At 38.5% G+C, this 12,955-nt stretch overlaps 3 protein-coding genes across 3 annotated transcripts; 1 reads left to right on the top strand and 2 right to left on the bottom strand.

Moving 5' to 3' along the window:
- Positions 1-1,551: 1,551 nt before the first annotated feature.
- Positions 1,552-5,208, top strand: CBG25351 (the record flags this gene model as incomplete). The annotated part of the gene is made up of 13 exons (XM_045239992.1): positions 1,552-1,663; positions 1,712-1,910; positions 1,956-2,052; positions 2,099-2,213; positions 2,258-2,352; positions 2,816-3,048; positions 3,091-3,218; positions 3,264-3,492; positions 3,537-3,642; positions 3,688-3,805; positions 4,244-4,338; positions 4,381-4,604; positions 4,650-5,208. 13 exons carry the CDS (start codon positions 1,552-1,554, stop codon positions 5,206-5,208), a joined length of 2,310 nt encoding a protein of 769 aa, XP_045099306.1.
- Positions 5,209-5,574: 366 nt separating this feature from the next.
- Cbr-unc-120 lies at positions 5,575-7,731 on the bottom strand (the record flags this gene model as incomplete). The annotated part of the gene is made up of 4 exons (XM_002640016.1): positions 5,575-5,705; positions 5,753-6,068; positions 7,166-7,453; positions 7,507-7,731. 4 exons carry the CDS (start codon positions 7,729-7,731, stop codon positions 5,575-5,577), a joined length of 960 nt encoding a protein of 319 aa, XP_002640062.1.
- Positions 7,732-11,689: 3,958 nt separating this feature from the next.
- CBG25350 lies at positions 11,690-11,911 on the bottom strand (the record flags this gene model as incomplete). The annotated part of the gene is made up of 1 exon (XM_045239983.1): positions 11,690-11,911. One exon carries the CDS (start codon positions 11,909-11,911, stop codon positions 11,690-11,692), a length of 222 nt encoding a protein of 73 aa, XP_045099305.1.
- Positions 11,912-12,955: the final 1,044 nt, after the last annotated feature.

Here is a 12,955-nt window from a genome sequence, read left to right as displayed (position 1 = left end):
TTTGTGATGAAAAATGTTTGGTGTAGATTAGATATATACAGAAAAAAATTTGAAGCAGTTTGGAACACTTGCTCTTGAGATGTGCTCACTGGAGCATAAAAGGTATGGTTCTAGAGTTTGGCTATAAGTCGGCTCAAAATGATTGCAATTTGTTCAAATTTTGAGAGAATGTGTGTCTTTAATTGTTCTACAAACTACATAAAAAACTTTGTTGTTTGGCAACAAAAACATTTTTACAATTTGTTCATTTTTGTGTATCAAAAACGAGTAAAACAAACAAGCAAAATTTTTCGTTCCCAAAATACAACGTTTTGTATGTAATTTGTAGAACAATTAAAAACACACATTCTCTCAAAATTTGAACAAATTGCAATCATTTTGAGCCGACTTATAGCGAAACTCTAGAACCATACCTTTTATGCTCCAGTGAGCACATCTCAAGAGCAAGTGTTTCAAACTGCTTCAAATTTTTTTCTGTATATATTTAATCTACACCAAACATTTTTCATCACAAAGCCAATCTTCAAAAAAATTCTGACGGAAAAATTGTTTTTTTTCTGGGTGTCATCGTCACGTCTGTGAAGATTCAGGAGACGCGAAATTGATTGAGTTTCAAAAAACTTATATGATGTTTTGTTTTTAACAACTGAAGTAACTTCTAATTTGACTTTCATATAGCTTTGTTTTTACGCATACATTAATTTAGGGTTCAGCTTACTTTTTAAGGACTGAGTCTACTTTTATTTCCGTAAAACCGGTACTAGAAGAACAGGCCCTTCTATTGTTCCAAGGTACCTCCGGAGGGCCCTTCTATTACAGGGGCCCTTCTATTTTTCTGGCTAGTTTTTTTCCGAAACTTTGCATCAAAAAAATCGACGAAGTTTCGTTCAAAATTCATGAAAATCTGCCAATTCCAACCAAAATTTAGCAAGATTTGCATCGAAAAATAGAATTTCAGCAAATTTCTATTGACTTGTGGAATTCCTGGAATATTTTCCATTGAAAAATTACGGAATTTTTTGATTTCAAAACACATTTTGAAGAGGGGTCATTATTCACAGAGGGCCTTTCTATTACGAGGGCCCTTCGATTATTGGTAAGCCTGCTTTTTAACCGTAAGCCTGCTTTTTAAAGGCTAAGCCTACATTTTAGAAGCTGAAAATAATTTTTAATGGCTGATTTTACTTTTTTTTAGGGGCCTTGTTTTTAGTATATCCCGATTTAAGTTGCTATTTTTTGTATTTAATACTGATTCGACTACTTTCTCTCTATCCTTTGATGGGAATAAATTCACTATAATTCGCATCATGCGAATACTGTGGATCCACGTTTTTCATTTTATCATTGGCTTTTATTTCTTTGAAATGTCACGGAACAAAGCTATGTGAAACAATTTCCTAAAAAAGCTCAGCGTGAAAAGTGCCCCCTGTTGTGTAGATACGATTACTCCTGATGGACCTTGTTGGCTTTCGACTGCAACGTGGTTTATGAACCACGTCCAGTCATTCAGATTCTTTTTTTCAGTTCAAGATTTTTTCTCACTTCTATGGAATGAGGGTCTCGATCTTAATTTTCTCTTGTTTACTCTCATTCTCCGTTTCGGATAAATTGAGTGAGACAGAAGACGAAGAACGTTCAAAGGAATGTGGGAGAGCTATAGACTGTTAGTTAAAACAATAAATTACAAAAACATTTTCTGAAACATTTTCAGCCAAAAGCCCTTCGAATGACGAGTTGTCTCCATGGAGTGTTCGCTTACAACTCAAACCATTTTTTGTTTCTGCATCTTTGATTTCGAAGCGACACGTAATGACATCAGGATTGGCTTTAATGGAGACAGAAGACAATGGAGCAACATGGAAATGGAAAATGGATGAAGCAGAAGTTGATTTGAAAACCTGTAAGGATGGGTAAGACAAATAGTTGTGTTTCTTCAATCCGATAAGTTTTTGAAGAGTGATGGAAGCTCCCACTGACTCAATCACAGTAGATTTAAAAGCATGCAGCAACCATTTTCTATGCCCTTGGATGCCCGGAATTCCAGTCAAATCGGTGCGAATGAAATAAGTCAGCTGGTTGATAAAATCATTAATTATAGATGCGTTACATTGGATCATGCGAATCTGATAAACTCTCCAGTGGCCTCATTCTTATCGAAATGGGAAGAGACATCCCCGATGATTCATCATATTTTACCCCAGTTTGTCTCCCTGGTACTATTGTGATGTTGAAGGCATCTTTAGTATCTCTATTCCAGATTCATCTGACGTGGTCGATGACGGTGAAGATCTTCAGGCTCATCAAGCATCCCATTTAAATTTTAAGCCAGTCATAAAAATTGTGTCCGCTAAGGTAAATATTTTTAGATTCTGAGTTCAACGATTGATTTTTTGGTCTTCCAAATTTCGAGAAGTAGTTCAATTGGACACCCAATTTGAGAAAAATATTAAAAGTCGACCAAAAAATTTCATGTCATTTTTGCATTAAAATACTACCAAAGTTATGTATTTCCATGATTACCACGAAAAAGTTCGAAAAAAAATCTGAAGTTTTCAAAAAACTTTTCGCGGTTTTTGGCCTTTATATTTTCGGAAACATTTGAATAAAGAAATTAATGGAGACCAATAATTTGATGGTTTTCGATATATGTCATTTCTGCCAAAATGACCACTGAAAATTTCCATTTGTGTCCTGTTTTTTTTATGAGGTGACAACAGTAAAATTCATAACTTTGGTAACATTTTGATGCAAAAACTTATACAATTTTTTTTGTCGCAGTCTCCCTTTACAAGAAATAGGAAGTTTACTTCTACAGGTCAATACATCAATTCATTCTAAACGTTGTAGCACTTCAATCAGCAATACTGTATGTGCAGATATGGAAATGTGCTTGAACGCGTATGGTGCTAGTCTATTGAAAAAATCGAATGACAGAAATACGGTGGTTGCATTTTCGGGCTATTATCAAGATAAATGCACAATACAAAAGTTCTCTTATGTTGCGTCGCACAAGGAAAAAATTTGTGAATTGAGTGGAATTTGCAAAAAGTTAGTTTTTCATCTGATCTACTTGCCCAATCTCATTTTTAGAACATCGACTCTCTTTACTCCTAAATCAAAATCACCCCCAACACCGATTACGTTGTCAAGTGAATTCATTAAACTATCTTCTGAGGAAAATGAGGAAAACGCAAAGACTTGTGGAATACCATCTAATCGTAAAAAATAATTTTCGATGATTGTTCTGGATGATTTGTTTTCAGCTGATTCTAAACTGGAAAGTGAGTTGAGCCCATGGACCGTCACCTTAAAAGTGGAAAACGCACCCACGGGGAATACAACCAGTCAAATCTGGACATCTTCAACATTGATTTCAAAACGGCACGTTGTAGTGGCAGCATTTGCGTTAATGAATGGAAAAGAAGGTGACTGGAATACTGTTCGATGGGTTCCAGACGATACAAAAGTAGACATGTCAAAGTGTAAAAATAAGTAAGTAAATAGGAAAAGGTATTTATGTTCAAGTTGTATTTTAGTGTAATGGAGATACCAGTCGAGTATATGAGAAAGACAAAAGTATTCATGAGTCCATGCACTGATAAGTTTCAATGTACATCTGGGTTCAATCGCTTTGTGAAATCGGTGAATTTTTCATTAATTTGACACGGCTAGTTATTAATGATTCAGGCCGTTTACTTTGGAGTTTGTGAGCCTGATCAAATGGCATTTGGAGTGATTCTTCTAGAGTTGACGGAAGATGTCCCCCCGCCTGGCGTTCCAAATGTCATTCCCAGCTGTCTTGCTGGTAACGTATTCTCCAAGATTTTCACAAAAGAGGATTCCGCAATCCCTGAAAACGTTGTCGAAAATGCATGCGCGCTCAGTTCTCGTCCAAGTTGTTTTCGCTTTTCAGCCGTTTGTGAGATATCAACGAGTCTTTCTGTTGTCTTTATCAAGCTTTCGATTGAAAATTCAATTTTTTAACAAGAAAAACGACCAGAAACTGCAAAAAAAATTCGTGAAAAATAGCGCACACAGTGGCTTTGGATTGAGATTCCTACGACCGCCTTGAACAAAAACTGAGCGTGCTAGCTTTTCTACAGCGTTTTCATAGATTTCGAATATTTTCCGAGCTATTTCGAAGTAACATTAGGAAAAGCATACATTTAAGAACATTTTGATGCCAAACAATTACAAAAAAAACCTTTTGCCCGGAGTCTTTCCTTTAAAAATAGTGTTTCAGAAAAACGAATGCCTCAGCTAGAGAGCAACCTCAAATTGCACGCTCTCCGAGTGGATAACAAGACAGGATACGTCAGGAGTATAAGACCAGCTCAGGTTTTTATAATTTTATCTTTTGGGGAGAAAGTATATTTTCAGACCGTACAATGTGATAACACTATAGAATATTATAACAAGATATGTTTCACTCGTCCTACTTGTTCGAAGTACTCTGCTGGAGGACTTCTGAGAAAAGAAAACGGAAAGCAGAAACTGATCGGAATAATGTATTATCACTCACCAGACTGCAAGGAAAATGATGCGATATCGATTGAGGTTTTGGCTGATTTTTTCTGTGTATATGCTGGAATTTGTAATGAAACGTTAGTAAAAAAGTTATGTACATTTCACATTTTCTTATATTTCAGGCCGGTTAGTTCAAAATCCAATAACAATCAGCCAGACCCAACAGGTAAACTAAATCCGATAGTAACAACTCCACTGGTAACAACTACAACCACTATCAGAACTGATGCGCCCCATATTCAAAATACTCAGACCGGGAATAACAGAAAACAAGAAACGACGATTCACTCCAAAACGGAAAGAACGACAACTGTGGAGAATGCGAAATCCACTTTGAGAGACAGTACGGTTCAAAGCTCCACCTCTGAGAATATAATTGTAAAGAGAACAACTACGGAAAATGGTTCTGTGATTAATGAGGATGAGGATGATTACGATGGCGAAGATGATAGAAAAGAAGACGTTGAGAAAGATGGTGCCAATGAAGATGATGAGCCAGATAATGGAACACAAGAGCAACCCAAAAAAGAAAAGCTAGTGCAGCAGCCAGAAGATTATGAAGGGCAAGGTTCGGAAAGCAACGGACGTGGTTCACAAGATGGTACTGCAGTTTTGGAATCTTCTTCTCCTCTTTTTACATATTCTGGAGTTTTGATTCTATTGACTATTTTTTATGTTTGATTAATTAATGAATGTGAATTAATTTAATGAATACTGGCTATGGTTTTTACGTTCCTTCTATAGGGTTCCAAAAAGACTGTGATTTCTAACCAGGCTTTTTGGAGCCTTATGAATATGTAATCCTTTGAAAAAAGTAGAACTGTTTTTTTAAATATTCTGTTTTACATTTATTCAGGGACAAGAAACGATTGGATGAAATGTTAATGATAATGATTATGCTGAAAGCTACAAAGAAAAAAGTTGAGGAAAAATTTTCAGATGTTGACAAGATCGTGGTCTTTGCAAGACGGAATTGTTTAGGAGTTTAAAGAGAACAAGAAAGAAAGGGTGTCATGAAGTTAAACAATACTAAAAAAGGAGGGATAATTATTCACTTAAAGAGGCAAGTCCAGCCGATTCGATCAGTTGCTGAAAGTTCAATTGTGATAGAAAGTGGTTGGTGGCATCATCGCCTTGTTTGGCAGCAGCTGCGAGGAAGTTTGCCGCATTGGCACCGCCTGGAAATAAAATATTTATATGAGAAAAATTAGTTATAATGTTTTACCTTGGAGAAGGAACGGATTGATGAATTTTTGATTCGTGGGTGAAGATGAAACCTTGGTCTTTTTGAGTGCCTGTCTATTCGAGGCTGCTTGTTTCATTGCCTCTTTTATCGTCTGCTGAAGAGAAGCCGTAACACTGTCCGTCTCAATCATTTCTTGCTTGATCATTGTTGGTGATCCCTGATCCTCCTCTTTGATATCACTAGCAGCTTCCTCAGAATCCGAATCATCTCCACTCTCGGTATTATTGTAGTCGTCCTCACCGAATGAAGAGAACAGCGGAGCCATTGATGGCAAGAATGGAGAGAAACCACCCATCTGAAAATAAGGAATCTTTGAACTACTGTAGACAAGCAGTATTCGAAAGTATATCTGAAAGATGGATTGAGTTCTCAAGGTTCAATAGTTAATATGTTATATAAGACCTCTTGGGTACATTCTGGAGTATGGTTCCAGACTACATCGACCAGAGTTATTGAACTTGCCACCATTTTTCGAATGTCCCAGATGAAGGAAACATGGCGTTTCAGCCTAAGCCTATAATTGAAAAATCTTTCCTAATCCAAAATTAGTCTCCCCTCTTGATGGTCCAAAAACTTGGAATAGTCTTGGGCCAAAGAAGTATGGACACGGCCTGAGTAAGTGAGAATCTTGGTACAAAACTGTTTTCCTTGGATTTCTCACTTTACGGAAAATTTGATAATATATTTGGGTTGGGGAAGCTTTTTTCAATTATAGGCTTAGGCTAAAACGTCATGTTTCCTTCATCTGGAACATCCAAAGATAGGGAAAAGCTCAATAACTGCTCGATGTAGCCTTGAACTAAACTCCCAGATGTTCTTAAGGTCCTATGTAATCTCATAACTAGCGTATCTTAAGAACTTGATATACCCCTTTCTAACATATTTTCGGATATTGGACGAAGTAAAATTATTGCTAAGGTACTATTCGGGTCACCACTTATCAAATTAAAGATCGTAGAAATTTGTGGATTAGCCAAAACTTTTGTTCCGTGATTTTTTTTTCGTTCCGTGATTCTAGAACAGTGCCGACAAGCGGTTGTCAGTAAAAAGAACTCTTCCCCATTGTTTCCCCTTCCTCTCAAACTATCAGTTTCTTCCCATTTCTCCTAATTCTCCCCGTGATGTAAAGTGAGCAATCAGTTTAGTCATAAGTGATAGCATACTCTCTCTCAATCTGTCCATTAGTGAAGCGATGTAACCAAAGTCGTACACACCAATACGAAATACATTACACTAAAAACGATGGCCCCTTTCTCTCCATCTTCCCCTTCCCGTGGCCCTCCCGAAGGATATTTGAGGCCATTTTAGTGCCGATTTGCTTCTTCTTTTCCTTCTATCGGGCCGTCGGCTGACGCACGTTGTAATAGGGAAGATTCGTTTTCCTAAACTCACCGATGGGCTGTTGTTGCTCGACTCGGCTGACATCGCATCGTTCAACATCTTCCGTTTACGCATTCCATTTCCACCGTTACCAGAATCGAAAGTGAATTCCGTTCGGCTGGGTTGAACATCGGATCCCTCGTCGCCAGGAGCATTCAGACACGATTGGATCATAGCCTTTCCGGGTTCAGATGAAATCATTGGTTGGAGTTTTTTGGTTGCATATGTGTAGACGTGACCAGTTTCAGATGCGACTAGAAGCATGACTTGAGTACCCGTGAGTGTTGATAATTCGAAAGCCTGAAGAAGTATCAATAACGATTCTGGTCCTACTCCGGACGTCTTCAACTTACTTTCTTCATAATTCCCGTTTTCCTTTTGCTGAAAGTAGTGTATCGGCGAAGTTTGTTATTGATGTATTCCATCTTGATCTTAACACGCCCTTTGGTCTTCTTTCCATTTGGAAGGAGTCCAGTTGAGGAAGAAGGCGTCGGAGTAGAAGACGTTCCTTCTGGAAGTGCAGGGCTCGAATTCTGAAGCTTTTGTAAGAGCTGAGCAAAGTCTTCGACGTCTGTCATTATATTCTGAAATCAGAAGAAGGAATGGTATGAAAGAATGATTGGGAGAAGATGGTTGAAAAGAAAAGTATAATGATGATGATCATCGACAGAGAAGAAAAGAAGGACGTTCGGGAAGAAGATGGGAAGAGAGAATAAACCAGTATTGGTATGGTAACTTTTTACGGGGACGGCAGGGACGACAAAGAAGAAGAATCGTTTGAGGAGAAAGAAATGGGAATAAGGGTATACGGTGGATTGGCTGTTAATTGATACTGATTCTGATTCTGAATAGAGATTCTAGTTGGAGTTTTTGTCAGTCACTCCCCATTTGATAGACTTGTGGCTGATCAAGTCCATGTGACTTCCAACTCACATTTCTGGAAAACAAAAGAATCGATTGATTTGGAGTCTGGTGCTCCTTTCTCTCTTTTTCTCTCTCTTATTACGGCAGACACATATGTTAGGTCCCCCGAAAGAAGTGAAAAGAGCAATATGGGCGACGATAGCAGCAAAAGAAGAAGAAGCAAAGGAGAAGGAAGCATCCGAAACGGTGTGTAATAGTGACGAAGAAAGAAAGGAGTGGGAGAATGAGCAGCACCCGCGGGGATGGATAGAAGTAAAGATGGGAATGGAAGGACCCTGAAGGAATGACATATGAGGGATCCCGCCCACAAACGGCAGCCGGATGGCGATGGATGGATGTATGCGGCTGTTCAGGGAGTGGATGTTGTAATGGGGAAAATTTGATGGAGAAGACGAAGAAGAACAAGGTTACGGTAATGGGGTTTCGGATTTAAATGCAAGACGATTGAGTTGACCTACTTGTGATCTAGAACACAAAAAACAATTACATTGAACCCCCTCACATGCTTGGTCCTTTTCTTCGTCTCCTTCGAATGGTAGTAAACTTTCACAATATTCGAAAAACTTGTGACTCATCCAAAAAAACCGAAAATAAGGGAAATGATGATAGGGAAATGGAAACAAAAAGCTTTCAGACTTGTAGACGACATTGAATTCCAAATAAAATCTCTAGACGGTTTGCATCTAAAACTGGTAGCGCCGTCGGACAAAGTTCATTTAAGACAGGAATTGTTATCGATAATAGGAATCTAGCTAGCAGAGGCTAACTTATGAATTCTTGGATATCAGAAAAGTGCAAAACTAGTGCTTCAGTACGACAAAAAATCGAAAAAGAGGATCCGCTGTCAGTTCAACGATAGGGTTCTATGAAAGATAATAGAGAAATGAGATCCAAGTTTAAAAATCTTCAAAACTCTGACTGCGTCAGATGCGCAAGATTGAGTTTCCGAATACCGTAAAACCTGTAATACAAGGACACCTACACTGTCAAGATTGAGCTCAATTATCTCAGCTCCTATAAGAGATATCAACAACGTGCCAACTGATAAAATGTTTTTGATATTATGACATACAATTTATCAGTTGACAAATTGTTAATATCTTTATCGGCAACCGAGATAAGTTGGCCCGAATTTGAAAGTTAGGAAGCCCTTCTATTTTACGGAAGTGTGGAAGCTACTATACGTAAGTACTGTAGACAAAATCGAAAGCGAGGAAGACACAAAAGTTTTGGATAGAGTTGGAAGAATTTTTCGAAATCTTCGAAACATGTTATGGAAATTTTTGTAAAATGAACGTTTTTCGATTTTCAGAAAAAAATCTAGTTTGTTTGATCAAGAATGTCTTGAAGCAATTTAAAAAAACTCATAGATACCTAAACAGACCTATCTGTCACTAGCTAATTCAGATCATCTTAAAACAGACCTATAAATGAAAGTATCTTATTATTCTGCTCGGATCTTATATAGGCATAGAAATCGACCCGCCCATTCGGATTCCTTTTCAGAACTCCGAACGTCGAGCCGACTGTCGGCACTTATCAGAAGTTCCGCGCAATATGCGGTCAGATAGCGGACCACAGCACTTCCCCGCTCACCGACTCTATTACAAAGAGAATCTCCGATGCTCTTTCCCCGACAGTTGCCCCCCTTCTCTCGCCTCTCGGCAAAGTTCTCCTTTTACAATACCCCCGACCGAGCAGACGTCGTCGAGCGAATAAGGTGATCTGGCGAGCAGAAGTGTAACGTGTGATATATGGTTATTAGGAGCATTACAAAACGATACATGTCTGTTGGCCATTTTGGATGATTACTAACAGAATATCGGATGACAGAAAGGGAACAGAAGGTATGGGAAACCAAAAGAGGTGTCATGACCTTTGAGAGAGGGAAGAATTGTAGGAAAAAACTGATGAGTCAAACAATCAGAGAAGAAAAGAGAATGTTCATATCCTAACATGCCTTCATGGAGGCATAGAAAACAAAACATGGCAATGTGGGCGGGGCTTCGGCGGCGCCAACCATTACGAGGCAAGAAAGATTCGCCCACATTTCCGTGAATGACAGGGAGAGAGGGGGATACTGTAAGTATATATGGGCAACGAGAAGCTGAAGGAAAATCTGGGAGGATGAGGAAGATGGAAAGAAGACGGAATTGAAAGTTATGGCCAACACAACATGTGCTTTTAACGATCGTTGTGCTCAGTTCCAAAGTGAGGAGCCAACCATATGTGAGAGGGATGGAAAGGAAAGAAAGACCATATGGAATCTTCTCTCTCCTTTTTACCAAATTGACTTTGTGTGGAAACAGAGACTTTTTGGAGCAGAAAAAACGAAGAAACTTTTAGGCTTCTCCTTCTTCATCTTTTGTTTGCTCATTGAAACGAAAGGAAGAGTGGGAAAGTAAATGAAAAGGGAATTGGCAGGAGGAAGAAGAAGACAGGAGCCAACCGGTAGATGGTAGTAGTGCATATAGAGAAGTCAAGTGATTTTGACTTTTTCGAGGAAAAAATCAGCGACTCACCCGAGATAGGAGGCAAGGCGAAATAGGGTGGGTGGAGGCTAAAACAAGAAGAAGAATGATGAAGAGAGAGAAAATGAATCATGGGCAATGAAGAGTTACTGTAATAATGGGCATGTGACTCAGATCTATGTTTGGCTCTTTCTATCAAAAAATGGGACGTGGCCTCTGGAACTTCACAAGTGGAAGCCCAAACAGTACACATGTGACATCCAAAAAAAAATACAAGTCGGCTCTTTTTCCGAAAAAAGGGGAAACAGTAAAACGAGAATATAGTGGAGATAGAGATCAGAAGTGATCTTAAAAATTATTAATTGTTGTGATCGACTTATACAGATTTTGCTACCGCTGGTACTTGTAACTGGCCGGGCCGGACTGGGTTTTTAAAGAATTTTTGGAAGCCCGGCCCGTCATTTCACAAATTTGGAAAATTACAAAAAGCATATAAGGGACCCTTATGTGATTTTTTGTCGATCAAACAGTCAAAAACCAAAAAAAAACAGGATTTTGATACCGGGTCGGGCCCGACCCAGCCCGGAATTTTGCAAGTATGCTGGTAACCATTGGTTTCCGTAACTGAACAGATCAGTTACAGATCGTTGTGAAAATTATTTTTTGTGAAATTTGGTGACAACAAACACAAAAGGGTTTGAAGTCTTATACTTCGATAATCACTGATAGAGAGAAGTAGTTGAAGAGAGTAAAAAGAAAAGGGGCGGAGCTCAAGGGCTCTCTTGAAAACAGCTGACACTCACGAGATAATTTTTGAGTTTCTTGGCCCCTAATGTGACAAACTTAACTACCTAGTCATACTGGTTCTTGAAATTAATATTATCAGAATGAGGACTCGCATTTTGACCAAAAACGTTTAACATTAATCAATATAAAAATTTTTTCTGGTGTAGCATCTACCTAGTAGTTCATAGAATTAGTGTTCCTTTGATTAGGCGAAATTACCAACAAAATTTTTCTTGTCTTCGGCCTAAGCCACCGTGTATTTCCTAGCAAATAGGGAAGTGTTGCGATGTGCCTTTTCCTCATTTTTTTGCCATTTCCGGATCATCAGCTTTTGCGTGTTTTCGCAAGTGCCACGTCATGTCTGTCGTGTCTCTCCAGGTAGCACACTATTTCCGTGTGCTCCCGAGACGTTCCCGTAATGAGGAGAAGCGGGAGGAGATGGCTCCTCTTCTTTGGTGGGAGCCACAGCTGGAGAAGGAGAAGCTTTGTTTGCCTTAATCGTGATCTCATGCGTCGGCCCGAAACACGAAAGTGGTCGGTGCACTGTACTGACGTGGACATTGATGACGACATACATACTCTCATGGATTTACGTGGAAAAAAGGAAAATTGACTGAAGATGGGTACTAGAGAAGCGTAAGAGGAATGCGCGTGAAGGGATTCTAGGGTTACTGTAAAACCGCCATACCGTAAAACCTGCAAAAGGAGGGTCCCGAGATGGTCAAGTTTGAGCTCAATTATCTCATATCATGTAAAAGATATGAAAAAGTTATCAACTGACTAAATTTTTATCATAACAACATAAGTGTTTTTTTAGTTCACATATTTTTGAAATCTCTTATAGAAATTGAGATAATTGAGCACAGACTTGAGAGTGGGAAGGTTCTTCTATTACACGCTTTACGGTAAGCCTGATTGAATTTATACTGGTAAGGTGAAAAGCTAGACTAGAGATGCTTTTGATAGCAGAGTAAGAAACTTTGTAAGAAATAGGGGAATATAGCACTTTCGGTGAAAGAAGAGAATGAAGAAAATAATAAGGGATTACTGTAGAACGGAAGGAAATCTTCAGGACTTCTGCTATAAGAAGTTTTATAAATTTGAAAAGCGTATACACTGTTTGAATTCCTGGTCAAACTTCCGGTACTAGATTTAAAATAAAGATAAAATAAATTAAACACCAGAGATTTTTCATTTCGATATTTGACCCACCGTAAAAACTAATAGAAGGGCCCCTAACTATTAACTATAAGCCAATTTATCTCGGTTCCTATGAAAGATATGAAAATGTTGTCAACTTATAAATTGTATGTCATAATATCAAAAACATTTTATCAGTTGGCACATTGTTGATATCTCTTATAGGAGCTGAGATAATTGAGCTCAAACTTGACAGTGTGGGGGCCCTTGTATTAGAGGTTTTGCGGTATTCGGAAACTCAATCTTGAGCATCTGGCGCAGTCAGAATTTTGAAGATTGTTAAACTTGGGTCTCGATTGTGCCAGAGTTTTTGTATCAACTTACATTTTGAGTTCAAACGAGCTTTCAAAATTGTGAAACAAGAAGGAAGCTCAACGTTCTCTTTCATCTCCTGCCGAAATTGAAAAAAGAGACGAAAATG

The sequence above is a fragment of the Caenorhabditis briggsae genome (genome assembly GCF_000004555.2).
Source record: "Caenorhabditis briggsae complete genome, chrI, whole genome shotgun sequence".
NCBI lineage: Eukaryota > Metazoa > Nematoda > Chromadorea > Rhabditida > Rhabditidae > Caenorhabditis > Caenorhabditis briggsae.
Note: the sequence above shows the minus strand (reverse complement) of the source record. Positions and strands in the feature narration are given on the sequence as shown.